The sequence below is a fragment of the Heliconius melpomene genome, chromosome 4, assembly GCF_056956725.1.
Source record: "Heliconius melpomene rosina isolate 202511_hmr_F chromosome 4, ASM5695672v1, whole genome shotgun sequence".
In the NCBI taxonomy this organism is placed as follows: domain Eukaryota; kingdom Metazoa; phylum Arthropoda; class Insecta; order Lepidoptera; family Nymphalidae; genus Heliconius; species Heliconius melpomene.
The window spans coordinates 9,249,637-9,272,755 of NC_140392.1; the positions used below are offsets into that span (position 1 = coordinate 9,249,637).

Sequence of the window (23,119 nt, forward strand, 5' to 3'; positions counted from 1 at the left end):
CTAAATTCCGTGCGTGCGTACATATATATCGATTCTATGAAATAACTAAACATTTTTCTATATTAAATAGGATAATTTTTGTGAGCAATATCAGATAAAATAAGAAAACCAAAATGTAGATTAGATTAATTATAAACAGCGAATAATTACATACAAGTTAACAATAGTTCGAAAATGTATGAAAATTTATAAAACCGTCAACATCGTCTGCCCGTTTGCGTCGGTCATACCTAATGTGCCGCCAGAAAGTAATTTTTAATCAGTGACATCTCCTTAATTATTTATTAGAATGTTATACAGTAAACTATAATCTCGATTTAGATAAAATGCAAAAAGTGACTATTATATTTATTTTCATAAGGATGAATATCAAAATATAAAAAACTATACATTAACAAAAATCCAATTTTAAAGTAAATTAATCAAAATAGTTATTCAAGCTTCAGAGATAAACATTTAACATCGCGGAGTTTTTTTAAAAAAAAAAAAACATTATGTAGAACAATATTTTTGTTAAACATTGTTTGTATGCATCTCATAAGGTTGAGTCAGCACTCGCCATATATGAGTTAAGCAAGATCATTTTGGGTGACGTTTCCTTAAAAACAAACAAGCGTTGCAAACCGTTGCTTAGCAAAAGTCGCGTCGCGACGGTTATTAACATGGAGGAATAACTTACATGTCAAATTATAAAATATTTTAATATATTAGTATATATGTGTAATGTAATGTAGCCTATAGCACTTTGAAGAATGTTTTCGCAGCTTTCATACAAAAACAAAGTAAATCGGACTAGTAGATCCAGAGATCTTAGCGTTCAAACAAACAAACAAACTCTTCGCTTTATTATATTAGTATAGATTGTTATTAGACGAAAACACGTGGTTAAAGTCGTTACATAGTCAAGATTCTGAAATACAAGGTAAAGATTTAAAAACGAAAGATATTACAAAAGGTTATAAAAATGATTTAGAAAAGAATGGTAAATTATATAGAATTATAAACAAAAATGAACCCAGAGATTTAGTTCGTGTGGAAGAAGTTGTTCGATCAGAACCAGGTCAAAGTAGGAAGGTTGTGCCTAAATGTAGTGTGTAGACCTTTCTTTCGTGCGACTAGGGTACATAGGGTGATCGCCATTAAAAGAAGGGAGTTCTTCTTACAAAGGGATAATATATAAGTGGATAAATTCCACCCTTGGTTAGTTTTTAATAACGATGTAATATTTAGTGATTCGGATAATAATAAAATTCATAGGTGTATAAAATGGTGCTTTTTTCTAATTCATACTTGATATTGTATTTATGATATCGAAATGTTCATCAGATATTTTATTAGTTGTCAAATTTACATATTTTTAATGATTTATTGAAAGTAAATATAATATAATATTACATTAGGTTCTATACAGTGATGTTGAAATGTACTCGTATGAAATATACTTTTAGTGATTTATAAAAATAGAGAAAATAATAATGTTTTTCTAATTCATTTAAAATATTATACTTGATGTTGTACTTAGGGTATCGAAATGTTCATCAGATATTGTTTTTAGTGATCAAATTTACATATTTTTAATGATTTATTGAAAGTAAATATAATATAATATTACATTAGGTTCTATATAGTGATGTTGAAATGTATAAACATGTATTTGATTAATTGTACTCGTATGAAATATACTTTTAGTGATTTATAAAAATAGAGAAAATAATAATGTTTTTCTAATTCATTTAAAATATTATACTTGATGTTGGACTTAGGATATTGAAATGTTCATCAGATATTGTTTTTAGTGATCAAATTTACATATTTTTAATGATTTATTGAAAGTAAATATAATATAATATTACATTAGGTTCTATACAGTGATGTTGAAATGTATAAACATGTATTTGATTAATTGTACTCGTATGAAATATACTTTTAGTGATTTATAAAAATAGAGAAAATAATAATGTTTTTCTAATTCATTTAAAATATTATACTTGATGTTGTACTTATGATATGGAAATGTTCATCAGATATTGTTTTTAGTGATCAAAGTTACATATTTTTAATGATTTATTGAAAGTAAATATAATATAATATTACATTAGGTTCTATACAGTGATGTTGAAATGTATAAACATGCATTTGATTAATTGTACTCGTATGAAATATGCTTTTAGTGATTTATAAAAATAGAGAAAATAATAATGTATTATGGTGTTAATGTTATATTTATGTAGTGTAATATGAATGTAATGTGTCAAGTGAATTTTGTACAGTCAATTGTATTGAATAGTGAGTAAAAAGCGAGTCGTTTGCAGAAGTTGCACTCGATATAAGTGAATAGTGAGTCGTTTGCAGAGTTGCATTCGATATAAGTGAATAAGAGAGTCGTGTGCAGAGTTGCACTCGATATAAGTGAATAGTGAGTCGTTTGCAGAGTTGCATCCGATATAAGTGAATAGTGAGTCGTTTGCAGAGTTGCATTCGATATAAGTGAATAGTGAGTCGTTTGCAGAGTTGCATTCGATATAAGTGAATAGTGAGTCGTTTGCAGAGTTGCATTCGATATAAGTGAATAAGAGAGTCGTGTGCAGAGTTGCACTCGATATAAGTGAATAGTGAGTCGTTTGCAGAGTTGCATCCGATATAAGTGAATAGTGAGTCGTTTGCAGAGTTGCATTCGATATAAGTGAATAAGAGAGTCGTGTGCAGAGTTGCACTCGATATAAGTGAATAGTGAGTCGTTTGCAGGGTTGCATTCGATAAGTGAGTCGTTTGCAGAGTTGCATTCGATATAAGTGAATAAGAGAGTCGTGTGCAAAGTTGCACTCGATATAAGTGAATAATGAGTCTTTTTCAGGGTTACATTCGATGGTCGGTGCCGGCCGAGTGGGTCGGTTGCAGTGATCTGCAATCGATATTAGTGCGTTGATTGCAAAGCATGCAATCGGCGTACATTCATCAAAACCAGGGAAAAGTGAAAGCCTTGCAGAAGGCTTCAAGTCGGTGAAGAGTCAGTGTTAGTAGTCAGTGTTAGTAGAGTCAGTGTTAGTGAAGAGTCAGTGTTAGTGAAGAGTCAGTGTTAGTGAAGAGTCAGTGTTAGTAAAGAGTCAGTGTTAGTAAAGAGTCAGTGTTAGTAGGTACGTATGGCGGTTAAAAATAGTAATAAAAATAGTAAAAGTGATGAAAACTAGTGATTTGACTATAAAACTTAAAAACTCTAGTGTTTATATTATTTTATGTTTAAATTATGTATTATGTATTAATTATTAGTTTTGTTTAATCGCTACTAAACGCGAGGGCGCGTTTACGTCAGGATTGGCCGAATGTTAGCGGTAGTATTCATTATGAGTTTATAGTAAAAATATGAATATGATTAATTAGAATGAAACGAAATGTGTAAGTTGTGTATTTAAATAAAGAGAAGTTGTTATGATATTATTATGACTGAAGATAAAAATATAAATGAAGTACTTTTATTAATATATAATAATGTTAGCGGTAGAATTCATTATGAGTTTATAGTAAAAATGTGAATATGATTAATTAGAATGAAACGAAATGTGTAAGTTGTGTATTTAAATAAAGAGAAGTTGTTATGATGTTATTATGACTGAAGATAAAAATATAAATGAAGTACTTTTATTAATATATAATAATGTTAGCGGTAGAATTCATTGAGTTTATAGTAAAAATGTGAAAATGATTAATTAGAATGAAACGAAATGTATAATTTGTGTTGAAGTTACTATGTTATGTTATGTTATAAATGATGGCAGCACTGAAACTATCTTTATTGTGAATTATGAATATGAGATACATCCGGTAAGCTCAGTTTTGGAGGGAAATTGTAACCTATAAAAACACCCCAAAAACAGAAATGAGCACAGTCTTCCCGACGTTGTAATACTGCCAGCAAGCTCTAAGCAAACGTTATTAAGTGATAGTTTAAGTGCTGAGTGTTTAAGTGTCAGTGCTAAGTAGAAAGTGTTCATAATAAAGCGATTTAAAAAGTGAAGGTTTATAATTGATCTACCCAGTGAATAGATGTTTCTTTCACAATATTACAATCCATCAAACAATACACACAAATATTTATTCTGAACTGAAAATATAAACGATTATATTTGATTGTCCGTCCCCGTCCGGGGCCAATGAAATCATAATTAAATGCTTAAACCTACATTATTGTTTATATTTAAACATTAATATATATTTTGTTTTCCCAATTCTATTTCTTTTGTACAAACAATTATGAAGATAATAAATTTGTATTACTGACGACTTTATAATATATAGGGGTCTCTTTAGTTCATCTTATGAGAGGACAAAGGATAAAAGATGGATGTAAATATCAGCTTCACGCTGTATCCCGCATATAGCAGGGTAGGCAAAGAGAACATAGTGTTAACACACTCCGCCAAATTTTGGCGACATTGCGTGTTGAGTGGCGAAACTCAACGCCGCGCGTTATCCTCGATACCAGAACGAAGAAACGGAAATATAAATTTAATTAAATATAAATAATAGGGGAAAGTAAAAACCCCTAGGTAACTGTATCCTGCCCATAAATATATAAGCATGATAAAATAGTAAAACGACCACAAAACTCATTAAGTCCACTGCAACAAATATTAAACAAGTTTCCTTCAATAAAGGAACGACTTCACCACCCTTAAATCATCAGAAGGCTTTAGTTAATTTATACGACCTATTTTAATAGACATAGCCATAAAAAGGTTTTAAGTTAAGAGTTGAAAGATATAATTATTTATATACCCAGGAATAACTTTGACTAGACTCGATCTGCCTGTTCTGCTATATGAGGAATACAGGGTGAAATTCATAAAAAAATATTGACTGATTAATCTATTAGCCAGTATCTAACGTATGATAAAGCTCAGTCCTGTACGTTTTTTCTGCTGCACTCTTTATCCCACTCACGAGGGCGGAGGAAATGATCATTGCCCCTAGTAAAAATCGAATCGACAACCATTGCCACTTATAATCAGTGTACAACACAGTACTATACAACATTTTATTAGCTTCACGCTGCAATGGAACTTTAAATAGGGAACCTAGTGTTAAGACATTTCGTTCCTCACTTTTAGCCAAATTTTTGAGACATTGTGGTTTGAATGATGAAACTCAACGACGCGCCTTGTCAGAGCGAATAAATATATAAAAAACTGTCACGTTAAGAGTATGACAATTGTTTCATTAAATTATCCTTTATTAAGAAAAAGTAGTAAATTCCGTTACAAGAAATGATTTTCAATAATATCTCTCCTAACTTGGACAACACTTAATTAACTCCTTTTATTTTTTAGTAGCTCTAAGACATTTCAAACTCTTGTAATTAGATACTTAAAGATTTAGGATCTTTAAGGACAGCGACATCTGATGCTTCATCCATGTCATTAAGTTTGAAAGTTAAATTGTTTTGTCACAATTTAACGTATTTGTTTCAAATTTTACACATAGTCTATTATATTTACCAGCGAGATTAGTGTTTGAACTCTCCGATCTTCAATTATATAAGTTCAAACCTGACTATATATCAATCAGAGTAAGCCATAAAGCGACTCTTTGTAGGCTTCCTTTAACTTTTTAAGGTGGTAATTTTAGTTAACCTGCGAAATTTGGAGGAAAATGAGCGGAAGTGCCCTAAAAAAAACTAACTATTATAACAAAAACTTCCCTTTGCCAACTCAAAAAAATAAAAATTCACATATTTAGAGGCTATTGTAGCACAACGTGAGAACATCTGTCCGTAAACGCGATGATTGAAGCCTTGTAAAAAAATTATATTTAAATCATTTTAATTCTCCTGCTTTATCAGACAAAACTAATGTTTCAAAAATTGTGTAGAAAGTGGTAAGCAGAGTGTCCTAACACTAGATTCATTCTGCCTACATTGCTACACGGAAAAAAGTAGCACATTTTAATTTTTATATAACTTTTAATTCTTTAAAGTGTTTCAAGTTGTGAGATTATGATTTTAATAACGTTGTATCGCGGCAGAGATTTTCCCGGCGCCCACAAATCCTAAAGAGAAGAGCTCCATCTCAGGGCTTATTTCTGCAAAATAAAACTGCATTTTACTGTTTACTTTCCACTATAAGCTCTTTTTATAAATGTCTCGAGTTAAATATTATAAGAATAATGTAGAATAACAGGTATTATAATCAAAGGCTAAATATAAATATTGTTTTGGAATATATTTTAATGTTAAAAAATATACTAAATCATTTTTAAATAAACCTCGATGCTTGTAGATCCCATTTCTCGGGAAACGACTATATAGTCGACTAGACTAGATAGACTAAATATTTAAATTAGGTATTCATCAGTGAATGTTATTTTTATTTAAATTCACACTATATTCCACATGGAGCAGAGTAGGCAGAGGGGGCCTGGGAATCTACTATACTTCCGTTCTCCATTTACCGCCGAATTCTCAAGGCATTGCGTGTTGAAAGGCGGTACTCAACGCCGCGCTTCGCCACGTTGCTAGAGCAACGAAATGAAAATATTTAATATTTAATTTCCCCGAATGGTAATCGAATGCACATCAATACGTTTACTGTCGCATACTTCTGCCTCTGCGCTACGACGGACTCGCAAATCGATAACAATTAAATTCCTTTTAAAACAAAATGTATGGCAATAAAACAATAAGAGAACAAAGCTATTTTTGCAAGACTTCCGAATGAAGTAATTGCCTCAAAGTTCAAACGTTGGCAGTTCGAGAAATTGTTTTAGAGCGTAAGTGCGCTCGAAGTGCAATAATAAAGGAAAGGTTTATTTTTTTCATTATTTTTGCTAATATTTAGAATGAGTTTGAAGAATAATAGTTATTTAGACCACTGGTCTGTTTACAAAGCAAGAACGCCGCCGTCATGTTAAGACAGTCCGTTCTCCACTTTCCGTCAAATTCTTGAAGCATTGTGTGTTGAGTACCAGAACTTAACGCCGTACTTTGCCTGATTATCAAAGCGAAGAAATATTCCTCGAGTGGAAATCGAACCCACAACCGTCGCATTTACAGTTCCACGCTTATAACCCAACGGTACAATGACGGCCTTAGTTCTCTGTTCTCTGTTCCCACTGGGGAAATCATATGTTTAAAATTATTCCTTGCTATGGTATGAGTCAAAGCACGGTGTTCAGTTCCGCAAATTCGGTGGAAAATAGGGACCGTAAGTCTTAATGATGAATAGTGTTTTAGCACCAGGTTTCGTCTGCCAACCCTGCCATTTTCGGGACACAGAGCAAGCTTAAATCTAAAAGTAAAGCTGCCCACATGCGTTAAATTTTAAACTTTTTCTTCGTTCCCATTTGTAGATATAGCGATAGTACCGAGTGACCTGGTTGCCAGCGGAACGCGTTTGTTCAAAAACGTAGATCCAAGCCGGTAACTAAATGGGTGATTGACTGCGATGGAAATGAATATCGGCATTTTCAAACCGGACGCTCTGGACGTTCGGGTTGACTGTGTTTGTGCTTTATAATGGATTTTTTTTTATTTTCCTGTAATTTGCGTTGACTAAATGTGGTTTTAGAATTTTTCTTTTCATATACTTAACTATATGTAATAGTTTTTAAACTTTAAAATATATTCGAGTAGGTATATACGTAATTTAGGTTGTCACCTATGCTATCATCGAGCTGATGTGGTGATGAAGCCAGGATCTGAATAGTGGAACTCCTTAAAGGTTACTCGTAAACCCTCGAATTTACCCTCATAACTTGCTTTGGGTGCTTTATAGCACTTAGTGTAGAAAAGCGTATGTTTAGTCCATATATTTTTAGGCTAGACATTGCGTGTTGAATGGCAGATCTCAACAACGCGCTTGCATTGTTATAGAAGAAGAAAAAAGATATCTAAATTGAAATATAAAAAAACTATCAACATATATTATTAACTAACAAAGACAATTTATAAATAAAACCTTTTATATTCTATTGACCATTACCGTATGAAAGGCTCATGCATAAACAAAACAACGCTGTTTGTTTGTCATATATTGTATATCTACGGAACAGAGGGTAAAATAAATACAGCGTTGAATGGATAGTTTGTATGGACGCTGATAAATGTATTGAAATTTGTAATCCATTGGATTAGTCTGAGTGTATAAATGTATGAACGATGACGTATTTGTATTTTATTCCTCTTTGCTAATTGTATGGGTAAAATATTGTATTATGACAAAAAATATCATATTTTTTATTTTATTTTTAGCCACGCTGTATCTCGCACATCTCGCGCACAGTACGCAGAGGGAACCTAAAAATCTTTTGGTAAGACATTAAGGCACCACAGCGAAACTCAACCGCGTTGTACCTCGTTCAAACCGAGGAGATGAAAATATAGATGAGAGCCGGTGGTAGCTTTATGTTCATTTGAGGAATCAAAAGTTTTTTTATTAAATATTTCCGTTCCCCCGAGTGGGAATCGAACCCATACCCACAACCGTCGCATGCTTGACCCCTACGCCACTGGAACCTCAATAATATTCATTCAAAATGTATATTTGGAATAGTCTGTCAAAATGGATAAGTCAATTTGCCTACAATCAGCTGTCGGAAGAGATTAGCATGGTGACAAGTTAAAAGCTTTCGTGAAATAGATGTCAGTGAGGCAATGCGATTCTAACGCCCTAAAGGAAGTCACTTAAGAAAATAAATAATTTCTTTTTTTATTTGAATATTTGTATTTTGTTGATATAACGTTTTATATATAAATTAATTTTTAACAAAAAGAAAAACCGACTTCTAAGAACGAACTAAAAAGTGAAAAAGAATTTTACAAAGATTTTATAATTTTGAAATTTAATTTTGAATGGGACCACTCGGGAAGCTTCACCTTTCAAATAAAAAAAAAATCAAAATCGGTTCACCCAGTCAAAAGTTATGAGGTAACAAAAATAAAAAAAAAACAGTTGAATTGATAACCTCCTTTTCTTACAGAAGTCGGTTAAAAATTGAGAAGTGACAACACGTTGCTATGGGAACTTGTATTACTATATATAGGCACAGATGGTGTTTAGTAGGTACAGTTAGTTTAGCTTAGTACATTTAGTCCCGATAATTGAACAAAGCGTGGGGATCGGACTGTTTTAATACTTACCTAGCTATATGTATCCCATACAGCGTGAAGGTAAAGAGGCTTAAAACAATATTATTTTATTAATTTATAATGACGATGGTAAAAATCTGTTTTATATAGAATTATCTTTCTTAATGCGGTTAAAACCAGGGCACGGGATGTCCACATTACTTCTATAGAAGATTTGTGTATATGACGACGTGAAGCATTAAATTTTAAGCCACAATCAGTATACAAATCATATAATCCACATCCTTTTCAAACAATATACTCATAATCTTCATATAATATCGTAAATATTTGTATCATGTTATAGAATTTTTAAAATAAGTGTGAATTTTATAAAATATTAGAATTCTCGCCAACACAGCCGTAATGTTGATCTGTTGTCCAAAGTAGGTGCAAGTTCAAGCTCACCTATAATTTAAAGCTGTTCCTATTGGAAGAGAAAGATGTTGAGTACAAGTAACATATTCACCATTCAAAACGGAATGTTTCGAAAACTGTGCAATGGGGAACATAGTGTCTTTACACTGGGTTCTCTCTGCTTACTTTAATATTGAAGAAGAATTGCAATGTCTTATCACTAGGCTCCATCTGTCTACCCTCCTATATATATGCGGGATACAGCGTAAAACTGAAAAGAAATGAAAATACATAAAAAGCAGCAATGGTCACTGTGATATATGATACACATACTGTTCCAAATCTCTTATGACATCAGCAGATTGTGACATAAATTGGGTTACTCTATGAAACTGTCATTGTCCATACCATACTACGTAATAAAGAAAAAAAGCTGTATAATACATTTTGTTGCCAAAAAAGTCCACCGACAAGATTCCAACCGATGCTCAAATAATTACAGCGAGCATTTGGAACGGAGCCAGACCCTTCAGAGATTTACCTAAGCGTTTACTTTGGTAAATCATTCGTACTTACGTTGATAGTGTTGTAAATATTCTTATAGTTATGCCTTCTCTAATAAAATGTTATGATTATGCCTCTTTATTACGCTGGTGATAGCGTGTTAAAATCTTGGAAAAATGCTATATTTGAGATAATGTTTTTTTCATTTTTTTTAGATAATCACGACATTTGTTCCGTCTGTTTCGGTTTCGTCAGTTTCCTCTACTAAATTTTAATAACTCTACTAAATTAATTTATTTGCAAGTGAGAAGGTCGCATATAAACATAAGAAGAGATAAACCTTCCGTAGAATTCTGGAGGTATTGCCAGTTGAGTGGAGAAACTCAACATCGCGCTTTGTCTCCTTTCAGTTTCTGAAAATATTGAATGTTTTTCTACCCCAAGTTAAAAAGAGAACCCGAAAACTGTTGTCTACTTAGATAAAGAATATTTAGAATATCTGTACAAACCAGTGAAATAACCGGAAAGTTTAAAAAAATATAAGGGGGAAACGTAAAACTAACTTCGTTGTATATTTATTTATAAGTCTAAAAATGTTTAACAGATGACATAAAGGCTGAGGCATAACGGTTTCTCACATCAACTTTTACTATGGCGCCGCAATGTCGCTTACTTTTTATATTGCTTTTCCTCAATAGAATACTAGATAGCGATGGGTTTTCATTTTGCCCAAGTACAAAGGAAATGAAAGGTTTAAGGGCGTCCTGAATCAGTTAAATCGATTCTACGGGTTTATGATATAGGCCTCTTATAGGCCAGTAATGGCACAGGGGTACAAGAGTTTGATAGCAAACGCGACAGGTTGTCGGTTTGTTTCCCAATCGATAGTTAAGCAACTCAAAACGCAACGTCTCCAGAATCCGGCGGATAGTGGATACGTAAGTACATGAAATGGAACTGTCTAAACACTAGGTTCCCAGGTTCCTTATAAAAAAGTATAGCATTTAATTTTAACCCACAATCAGTATACAAATCACATAATCCCCCATCCTCTTCAAACAAGCCTCCATCATCTTTACAAACCTCAATAAATTCAGTACATTTAAGACGTGAGCTGACAACTACGAAAACACAAGCACGACCACTCCACAGCAGTCCTATGTACACTTTAGATTCGGAGCTCTCTTAGAACTTGGAAATGTCTCCAGGACACAATTAGTTCAAGGGCACTCCTGTGAAAATATGTGTGGGCGATGTCAACAGATAGTCTAAATAAACTTTTGGTAGGTTAGCGTTATTAAGAGAGTTTTGGTATCTGTGTTTTCTTTGGGAATGTCTCAAAATATATAAAATTAGAAACGTTTAGTATTTTAGTTTTAGTTTGAGTAACTATGTTAAAATGACCATATCAGCTTCACTCTGTATCGAGCACACAGCAGGGTAGACAGAGGAAACCTAGAGTTAACACACTCTATTCTCCATTTTTCGCAAAATTCTGGAGGCATTGCGTGTTAAATGGCTGAACTTAACGCCGGGCTTTTGCCTTGTTGCCACAACGGAGAAATGAAATTATATAATTCCTAGTTTTTATATAATATAGCCGATATTTTTATTCTGAAATATCTTCTTACCCACTGAATTAAAACCAATACGTAAGTACACAGGTGATGGATCGGACTTAGATGTATAGCAATATAGAATAAAGTTATAGAAGATAGATTTTGCAGCATCTGGTTTATTAGAAACCCATCTTTGAAATTTAAAGAGAATTTACTCGTACGTCGTACGTTGTATATAAGTCCAATATTTTTTATAAAAAATAAATTATAATAAACTATAATACCATAATAAATAGGTTTATCTCTCTCTCTCTCTCTCTCTCTATCTTTCTCCGCGCTTCGCCTAGAGCTTTGCATCGTTTTTTTTTTTCACTAAAAATAAAAAAACAATACACGAACTCAAAACAAAACGCAGAAGTGTTCAATTGAAAGTATAATCATGTTGTAATCTCATAAGACGGGGACAAAAGTCCAAATTGAAAGTTAAATTGAAGCAGCATTGCAATCAATAAGGGTTGCGGACTTGCGGCCGAGGCGGGTGCGAAAACAGAAAACTCTCTTACACCGGATAAATGTGGAGCCATTAATCTCTGGTCTTATCCTGATTGTTAAGACTGTTCCATATGATGAGGGATGTTTTTTTTATTTAAGAAATATGTAGAAATTTAATAAAAAATCCAAATTCAATATTGAAATTAATTAAGGAGGACAGTGGTTGGCAAGGGGCACAAGCGTGCGACTGTAAATGTAACAGGTTCTAGTCCCACGAGAGGAAAAGAAATATTTTATATTTTTATTTCCTTGGTCGGCAACGAGACAGAGTACGGGGTTGCGTTCCGCCCTTCAACATATCTTTAGAATTCAACGGAAAGTGGGGAACGGAAGTGTCTTCATGGGAACGGAGGGATATCTTAATAATAATTTCTCAGGATCCCTCTGGGTACTCTATCCTGTATATGGAGTAGCTCCTGAGAAATCAGCAAACAAATACGAGTAAATAGTAGCAAAATGAAGCAATTTTTCAATGTTATTATAAAATAAACCTTCGTATTATATGAAACAGCTCTAACAAATGCGGTTTATATTTGATGTATGAAAGTTATTCAATATACATTCTGATTTTGATGTTCTGGAAAATAAAATGTTTAATATTTCACTTGGTAGTTGTTTATTCGTAGATAGAACATTTTTGTACGTTAATATCAAAGTAGGCATTTTCATTTACTACATTATGGTAGGTATTTCAAAAAAATATTCTGGTTATAACAATATTTTACGGAAAGAATAGTTGGCTTACTTAGCTTCACGCTTTACCCTTAGCGGAGCAAATCAGAGAGAACGGAGAGTACGGTGTCTACATACTTCTTTTGCCACCACTGTCATCAATACATGAATGCATGTTTTTTACGTGACCTTCCTCCAGTATCTTTGATACTCTGTTTTCCAAGGTCAAACGAAGTCTCCCCCTACCTTTCTTACCACTCACTTTTCCATCATAAATCTTTTTGCCATTCTTTCATCACTTATTCGTTCGACGTGCCCCAAACAGCTGAACACGTCCTTTTTGATTCTCACCGTAACATCTTCGCTAGTACCTGCCATTCTGTGTATCTCGTCATTACGGATTCGATCAGCTAAGCTGAACTAAGCCACGATGACCTCTGTAACCTATAAACATATTAAATTATTATAAAGACACATAGCCACTGTACCATATGGTATTTTAAAATTAAATTAAATTTGAACAAAAATTCAAACCTTATAAAGCTTTTAAAATAAGCTCGACTGGATCTGAATAAAATACGATACTCTTGGAGGCCATTTTCGGAAATTATGAAAGTATAACTCCGTAATTAAACGTAATATGAAACTTGAAATTAATTTATGTAACGCCTATATAATGCCGTTTTTAACTGCGTATTTAAATTGAAATTAGGTTACAATTTTGTCATTGTATTGTGATTATTAAACTTTAAGTATAGGTTGGGCTTATAACATACGTTTAGGCTTATAGGTTGAAATAAAATTTTTATAAACAAAATCTTTTTTTCTGTTTTTCTTTTAATTTCACCTCTTATCCATTGTAGGTAGAGGGGAACTAGTGTTAGGAGACTTCGTTCCCATTAAGACACTTAAATTCCCCACTTTCCACCGGATTCTGGAGGCACCACACTGATTACAAGCACAAATGATTGTGGGTTCGATTCTCACTCAGCACCGCGCATTCTGGCTTAACAGATCGACGAAATGAAAATATTAACAAATAATAATTCGTTCTCCCGAGTGGGAATCGAATCCAGTACCGTCACCTGACAGTCCAACGCTAGTGCCCCTGTGCCACGGCCTCAGTTGATATAAATATATTTTAGACCATAATAATCAAAGCTTATTCGATTTTTATGTCATCCTAAAATATCCTCTTATTTTGTTACTATATTATAACTGCTAACAAGAAAAGTGCATAAAATTTCACAACTTCAGTGGAAAAATTATATTAATACCGAGTTCGATACACCCGGTCTGATGTTAAGAAGTCCGTTTTGTATGTAGGGGAGAGCGGGGCCAAAAGTTCCGATTTTTTTTTAACCTCAAATATTGCTACGAATACTTGATTTTAGTATTTATACAATATAATCAAATTAAACTTACATATCTAGACTTGCAATTAAAACAGTAATTTGGGGTATTCTTTGTAAGACTTTTTTATTATGAATTTTTTTATGACTGAAGTCGGAAAGTAACAACTTACCCCGACTTGGGGCAAGTTGTTAACAGACCGGGGTAAATTGTTACCATATTTTTAAAGCTATTATTTGCAAAATAAAAAACAATAAATAATAGAACAAAGCCTGTTTGTTTAAGGAATAATCAACAGTATCATAATAATTACCAGGCTTAAAAACAAATCTTTTTTAACCGACTTCTGTAAGAAAAGAAGATTATCAATTTGACTGTTTCTTTTTTTTATGTATGTTACTTCATAACTTTTGATTAGGTGAACCGATTTTGATGTTTTTTTTTTATTTGAAAGGTAGTACTTCCCATGTGGGAAGCAATTTTTTTTTGGTCTATTTTTGACAATGGTATCTATGAGAAAATCACATAAGTATTAAATTTGTATTGGTACGTGTGCGACAAAATGACGAATAACTCAATATCACGCCAACCGATTCTAATGATTCTTTTCTTATTTGAAAGAATACACTTCAAGGATAGTTTGATGAAAGTTTGGTTAGGTTCTGATTATAAAATCCGGTCAAAATTGAGAAAATTTGTTTTTGTTTTGGTAAATATTACTTATACTGGAATAGTTACAAAGGAAAACTTTGTTAAAATTATTGTCAGAAGTAAGATTCCCCATTTCATTTCCCCATTTGGCATTTCTTTTCAACCAACCTTAAAAAAAGAAGTTTTCATTTTCAACCGACTTCAAAAAAAGAGAGGTTCCCAATTCGCCCGAATATTTTTTATGTATTTTCTTGTTAATATACCAAAATGTTAGTTTCCACAAAAATAATACCTAATTGAGTCAAGTTTTACATATCACAACAGATGCCACTCGTTAACAACCACTACCACCACAACCAACACTCGTTTAAGAAGTATTCTTTTAAGGTTACTTATCACTTAAAATCGTGAAAGAATTAATTTTGAACAAAAAAAAACCGAGCCGAAAAACAACGGAAGTAAAAAGTAAAAGATAATTTTACATAAAATAAAACTTATTTTGATTTTGTTAAACCAAAATAATAAACAAAAAATTTATACCTTTAGGTTTTCGCACTTAATATGTATATGTAATTCTTTGGTAACAGTTTTTATCTTATTCCTGCAATCTTTGAAAACTACATCCGCTGCTTTTTGCATCAACTCATATGACACATAACCTCGAGTTGATTTCCGAGCATAAGTCCGCATGTTACTAAATTGCAATATTTTTTAGTATGAAAAATTACAATATTTACATCCCATTATTGGTACAAATGAATTGGCGAAAGTTTTTCGTCACAACAATAGGTCACAACATGCCCCAAACAAAGGGAACATCTAGCCCCAAAAACACGTGTTAAAAAAAAAGAAATATAAATAAGATATAGAAAACATAAATAATTTACAAATAGTGTTCCGAAATAGTAGGTAATATAATGTTAAAAAAACACTAACATACTCGAGGCTAATCGTTAAAATTTGTGAGATAGACCAAAAATATGAAATGCAAAAATATTTACAATCGTGCACCAACGACACCCGTGTGCTATTCCATTGGTTTCGGGTGCCACTGGATTGTTCAATATGCTGGCCATGGGTGCGCTATCACATTGCATTTCACTATATGTTTACTAAATATTCCTATAACTTTTCTCCGCGAAATTCTTTCCATCGGAACAACTTACCTCGGTAACTTTTAGCCCCGCTCTCCCCTATATATTGGTGATAAAATGTAAATAGATATAGCGATCCTATCTTAGTATATTCCTCTTAAAGCAGCCATGGTAAAAGCTTGTATGGCACAGTTGTTAGCCACAAAAAGCTAAAAATAATAGTATTTAAAGTAAGTTGAAACTGAAATTACTGTTAGAAAGTGAAGAAAGCAACCAAAATTGGCGTAGTGACTTAACTCAATCTCTTTTTTAAAATTCAGCCAAGTAATGTAGTGTCAAGACTCTGCGGAAATTAGAAATATTACGGGTTGAGTGAAGTAACTGAACGACACACTACGTTTATACAGTCAAATTCCTCATTGAGAAACGTTTATACTATTGTAGTTTCACGCTTCATCCCGCAAATGGTAGGCAGAGGGTACCTAGTGTTAGGACACTCTGTTCCCGACACCCAACCCTAATTTCCAGAAATTCCATATACACTTGGTACAACTCTACACTGTATATTCTAAAATGTGATGAGAAACAAAAAACCCCCAATATCACTAACAAGGTTTAACAACATAAAATATACAAAAAACAACATAATAAAAGTAAATCTGCATACAAAATGGCCAGTTCCAAAGGCAGCTACCATCGTTGCCGTTACGAGACCGTTGACTGTCTGCCCCGGATGCAACGTGAGAATGTACTTCTTATAATATATATTTAAACTTAAAGTGTAGTACTTGATCTCTTTGTTTACTCTCGCATTGTAATTTGAAGTTTGGCAATTTGAAAGAAAAACTTTTAAATTTTTTATTTACTTTTTTATGATCTGATACAATAGAATATATTAAGAAGATACATATAATAGGAGGCTGTCATGGCGCTATGGTGGCACTGTGGTTTGTCTAGACAGTAAATGCCATTTTGACCACCACCACAATGATTGTGGTGGTTTCCGGCCAGGAGAATGATAATTTAAATAATTATTATTTTCCTGCTTCTAATTATTGGGATCACTTGAATGTTCGATTTGAACGCCACTCCTTGTCTAATTAACAAAGCGAGCAAAACGAAAAATATATTTTTTCCGAATGAAAATCAAATCCACAACCTTCGAGTTTACAGTAAAATAGTTAACCACTGCACCAAGAAGTCCTCAATACTACCTCCATTTAGATAAAACGAGCGCCACTTCCGAAATTGTCAAAGAGTGTTTACACATTATGCAAAGTGTTGCTTTAGAATTTGTTAGACACATATATTTGGGGAAGGATTTTGATGAAGATTTTAATTAGGCATTTCAGCGACGAATGCCGCATACATCTCTGTGAGAGCCGTGCGGGGCCTCGTAATGTTGCTTTATTAAAAACTGGTACGAAACTTCAATGTTTCTGGATATGGCTTCTTTTTTTATGGTAAGGCAGAGGAAACTTAGTGGTAAAACACTTCGTATCGTATTTTCGAGGCATTGCGTGTTGAGTGGAGGAACTGGCTTTGTCTTGTTACCGGAGCAATAAAATTAAAATATTAAATATTCCTCCAAGTGGGAATGGAACCCACAAACATGTGCCACTAAGTCACAACGACCTTAATAGTAAAATTAATTGATATACAATTTTGTACCTACTCGAGTTTCATTTCATCATAATTTTATTCTTTCAAAATTTCCTAAACAATAAACATATATACAAAAAAGACATTCAATCACCTCCTCCTTTTTGAAGTCGGTTTTAACCAACCTCTAAAGATGGTAAAATGACATAACATAGGTTTCTTTATCTTTGATGTAAGCAGTGTTGTTTTCCAACGACTTGCAAGTACTCGACTTACAGCGAGTTATGACCACTCATTTACATCTCTTGCGCACTTGATTAAACTGTTTTTATATTTCATTTCAGAATATTATTTTATAGGTACTTAGTCAAATCCAATCAACTTCACACTGTATCCCGCACACAGCAAAGTACGCAGAGGGAACCTTGTGTTACGACTCCGTTCCCCACTTTTCACTCGAATTCGAGATATTAAGATCAAAAATCGCATATACATGAGAGTAATAGACTAAAATAATGTACATTTTCAAGTGAAAAGACAAAAACAGAGTGTCTTATTAATACATTCATTCCACCCACCCTCCTATATGCCGAACAGGTTAATCATTCTCCAGAGTTGGGGTCTAATCTATCGACAATAATCTACCATTTAACAATTCAAACATTAGTTCCCAATTAACGGTAGTCTCAGAATAAATAATATCTAAAGTAAGTATTAAATACATACAAAATTCTTGATTGAAACATTAAAAGTAATCCAGTTTCCAGTTCACTGGCATCAAAGATAAATCAATTACGGGCAAGGAAGTACGGAGGTGGCAAAAGAAATTACCTTTTAAGATACCGAATTGATGATGCGTAAAAATGTTGAATTAATTTTTAAAATTGAAATATCGTTCATGTGAAATCATTTTGTAAGAAAAACTGGCAGGAAGTTTAATATTAAATATATATATATTTAATTAAATATATATAAAAATTTGAATTATTCCCTTGACTGATGTCTTATAAAACTTTTCGGAGTACCTAATCATTAATTTCTACTTTTTCAGCAACTTCCAATGGAATAGATAAATGGATAATACATTTTTTTTTCCTTTTTTTTATATTATATACTGCACATATAGAAGAGTTGGCAGTGGAAACCTGGAAACTTAATGCTACGCTGAAAAAAACGGGTCCTACTCACTTATAAATAGCATTGTATAAGAATTATCTATTGATTAAATCTATACACATTCCACTAATTACCGAAAACAAAGGAAACTTGGATAATAAGTATTAACAAACTCTTAACTAAATTAAGCTTTTAAAAGCTTATTTATACTAAAATGTATACAAAAACAAGTGGATTTCAAATTTGGCTAATACAAGAGGGCAGCAGGGTAAAAGGGCCCAAAGTGGTTTTATCAAACAAATCATTTGAACTAAGAAATAATTGATAACGACCGCGTCGGCCGCAGCACCTTTAATTAACTTCATCACACCTTTGACACGCGTCTAATTTGATTTGGAAATTGTTAGCAGAGTGAAACAATTTAGTCATACTATTATATAATTGATATCGGAATTTAGATGTTGCCGTAGGCGTAGTAGCATAACGTCTGTACGCGAGGGTTGCAGATTTGATTCCCACTCGGGAGATTCAAATACTTATATATCTTCGCTCTAATAACAAAGAAAAAAAAGGCAGAGCGTAGCGTTAAGTTCCATCACTCAACGCAATGTCTCAAAAATTAGGCAGTGCGCAGGAAATGAAAATAGAAGATAAGAAGTAAATATTTTATTTCATCGAGTGGGAAACGAACCCACAAACGTCGCGTTTACCGTTATAGATGCCTAAAAAATCAGCTGAAGAACTTTATTTGTTATAATGTTTTAATCTCAGGAAATAATGATTTGAATTGAATATTTTTAATCGGTCACGATAATTCCCCTTCGATGTAACCCACAATACTTGCGGTCAGTATGAGATTTCCATTCGACCACGCAAGAGAAATCGCATGTAAAAAGCTAATTAAAAATAATTGAAATATTAAAACAGGCAACTAATAATATAATCCTACAAAATGTTCATACAAAAGGATTTGTATGAAAATTGATGAGATTATTGTGTTATATCTGGTTTAATACGCAAAGTACTTTTTACATCGAAACATCAATAGATTCCCACAGGATGTTGATCGTTGATATCAAAATTAATATGTGAGTTAGTACATACACTCAGATTTTAAAATTTGGAGATAAAATTTAAAGATCAACAAAAAACAGACAAGTCGTGATGCAGGGACTCAAGATATGATTGTAAACGCGACAGATTGTAGGTTCGATTCTCACTCGAGGAAATTTAATACTTTCATTTCTTCGCTGTGGTACCGAGAAGAGAATGCCATATGTAGAATATAGCCTCATAATTCACAGGCACTTCTCTAAATACCTTACTACGCAACACGAGGAACGAACATCCATATAGTGAATTTACGAAATACATATTTAACATATTATAGTAAGTAGTAAGTCATAATATATTATATTATATTAATACTTACTTACTAATAATAAGTAAGTTTCTTTCCATTTCCAGACATAAAAAAACCAGATCGACTTTAAATTATATCTATTTCTCGTATTAAAGCATTAATTGTGAGATAAAAAAATTGAAATTATCGTCGCCTATTCAAAGTGAACGACCGGCTAAAGCCCGTTTACACCTTCCGGCTTCCCGCCGCGATAGCACCTGTCAACTTATTAATACTTTCACGCTGAAAAAACGACGAATCCTGACCACAACGACTTCCGGTTAGATAGCACGGCTTGTATCCTGCTTGGAATATTCGTAGGAAGGGATGGCTTTAGGTTAGGTCTAAAGAAAAGTATGTTTTTTTGTATGTGTTTTTTTTTTATGGAAAAAGACAAGGCAAACGAGCATCCGGGTCACCTGATGGTAAGTGATCTGCGCCGCCCACGACCCCGTGCAACACCAGAGGAGCGTTACCGGCCTTGGCCTTCGTCAACTACTAAGTTGGATACAGCGTGAAGCTATGTATAGTAAATAAGTTCACCTGTATTTAAAAAATCTTAAACATTTTTTTTATTGGGTGACGGAACCCGTCTTGGGTTCCGTTTTTTGAAACCATGTAAGAAACATATGTGTCACAGAAATGGTAGGTAACTAATACTAGTATAACAGCGCCGTAACGATTTGTTAGAACTATGTCGGCGTTTGAAAATTCAATTAAATAGTTTTGATTGCCACAGAAGTAAGTTTCTTTCCATTTCCAGGTTCTACTGAAATGAATAAAGTTTATTTAATACTAATAAAAAAAATAATCCTGGCCTCTCAGTTAAATGTGCCAAAATAATTTTAATTAAGTTTAAATCGTAATCTTGATTATAACAAAACATCAGTATATTAATACATTTTGCTAAATAACTATTTACAGGCTATTCAAATAACTACTAACTATTTACAGTGGCGACTGTAAACGCGATGGTTGAGAGTTCGATTCCCACGCGGGGGAATTAAATAAAAATAATCCATTCTCTACAATTCCAATATTAAAAATATTTAATATTTTCATTTCTTTGCGTAACTGAACCCCACATTTTGTCTTTTATCTTGGCAAGATGTGTTATCTCATGACGTGTGTGTGCAATTGCAGCACAGTGACGTAACCATTTCTTTTAATTATTAATCTTATCATATAAAAAAATATCTCTATCTAATATCTATAGATAATTACTACATTATCAGAATACACTCACAATATAAACTATATACAATATTTATTGATACTTCACATCTGCTAGGATTGTAGACAAAGGACTAAGAAAATGAAGATTATTATAGTGCTTACAGTTTTTATTTTGAAAATACAAGTTTTTTCCATAGAAGCCCTAACGTTATCTAATTATGGATACCACTACGCCACCGGGATAAAGACGGCCTTCGATTTGATGAATTCGGAAAATAGTGTATCGAGGATAATTGGTGGAACTCAAGCTCCTAGCATCACGTCATATCCTTATCAGGTTAGAAACAAATGTATTTTGAAGACATTTTTAATATTTTTCAAAGTGCCAATCTGCATTAGCCTGTTGTTTTATTTAAGTGTCTACAAATAGTAGTACGCCAGTTTTTCGTGATTCTCTTTTTTCCTGCTACCTCTTAAGCCTCTATTAACTAATTCAATATAATACAAATGTACAGAGTGTATCAAATCTTAATTAATTTCTGATCGTAATTAACGATGACGACAGTAAATTAACGCGCTTTCAATGGAATGTTGATAATATAGACTAAACTATAAATGTCTAATATAATAAATCTGAAGAGTTTATTTGGCTGAAAGCAGGTTTGGTCGAAATTCACAGGCAGGTTTAGATATTAAACTGAAATCAGGATGGCCATCCGTCTGTGGAGGTGCATTAATATCAAATACCCGAGTCATAACTGCAGCGCACTGCTGGTGGGATGGACAGAACCAAGCTGCTCAATTCACGGTAGTGCTGGGTTCACTTCTCTTGTACTCTGGAGGAACAAGGATCATCACCACTGATGTTGTGGTACATTCTAGTTGGAATCCAAATGACATTACTCATGATATAGCAATGGCGAGGATTTCTAAAGTGGAGTATAACAGTAAGTATTTAAATGAAAGGAATTAATATTTTAATAAGGTTTAAATGTTATCAGTTTCTTTTTTACAAGTTTAACAAGTTTATTTAAATTTATACAAAAATTCTAAATATACATATGTTATACTGTTTCAGATAATATTCAAGCTGTACCGCTACCAAGCATGGCAGATGTGAATCAGAACTTTGCTGGACAGACAGCCATTGCAACGGGATATGGAAAAACTAGCGACGGTAATTCTACTATGTCTACGGTTATACCTAAATAGAATTATTCAAACTTGTTTTTTTAAATATTTTAACGTTTTTCGTCTTCACTTAAGGGAAAACTGAAAATTACATTTTGTAGTGCACTCATAAAAATACATGTTTCAGCTCAAAATAGTTTTCCATCTACAACCAGCCTTCATCATATCGATTTAAAAATCATGACGAACACTGAATGTCAGAAAAGCTTCGATGTGTCTCTACACGGCAGCCATCTTTGTACTAGCGGAGAGAATAGAGTTGGTACTTGTGATGGAGACTCGGGCGGTCCTCTAACTGTAGTTTGGAATAATAAAAGGACATTGGTAAGTTTTTTGTGTTATATCTTTTTTTCGCACTCCGAATTTTCTACTCGAAAGTAGCGAGAAAAATATTGTGATTATTTCTATAGAAATGCTAACAATATATAAATTAGCAATATGCTAAATATATAAATTAGCAATAGTATAAGAATTTTTATTTAGCTTGATAAGAAGGAAGAATTTTCCTTAAAATTGTTAAGTGAAAATCTGTATAATCTTTACTTTCATTTTTTTTCCTTTAGGTTGGTATTGTATCTTTCGGATTGGACAACAGTTGCCAATCCGGCTTCCCATCTGTTTATACCAGAGTGACAGCTTTCCTTACATGGATTAACGCGAATTTGTAAAGAAAATTATCATTAAATATAAAGAAAAGATTAAAGATAAGATTAAATAAATATACTAATATAAATAAACTGTTTTATTTCAATATATTATGACCTCATGACCG

The 23,119-nt window shown here is 32.9% G+C and overlaps 1 protein-coding gene across 1 annotated transcript; it reads left to right on the plus strand.

Moving 5' to 3' along the window:
- The first annotated feature begins 21,229 nt into the window (after positions 1-21,229).
- LOC146539675 (epithelial serine protease-like) lies at positions 21,230-23,078 on the plus strand. The gene is made up of 5 exons (XM_085208223.1): positions 21,230-21,493; positions 21,836-22,103; positions 22,235-22,333; positions 22,475-22,671; positions 22,911-23,078. The coding sequence occupies exons 1-5, from the start codon at positions 21,296-21,298 to the stop codon at positions 23,013-23,015; spliced, it is 867 nt and encodes a 288-aa protein (XP_085064349.1). The 5' UTR covers positions 21,230-21,295; the 3' UTR covers positions 23,016-23,078.
- Positions 23,079-23,119: the final 41 nt, after the last annotated feature.

Bases quoted from the DNA above. Each gene is read 5' to 3' on its own strand.
- LOC146539675 (XM_085208223.1), top strand. From the start codon at position 21,296: ATGAAGATTATTATAGTGCTTACAGTTTTTATTTTGAAAATACAAGTT. The intron at 22,334-22,474 runs GTAATTCTACTA...TACATGTTTCAG, and splicing joins ATATGGAAAAACTAGCGACG to CTCAAAATAGTTTTCCATCT. The intron at 22,672-22,910 runs GTAAGTTTTTTG...TTTTTCCTTTAG, and splicing joins GGAATAATAAAAGGACATTG to GTTGGTATTGTATCTTTCGG.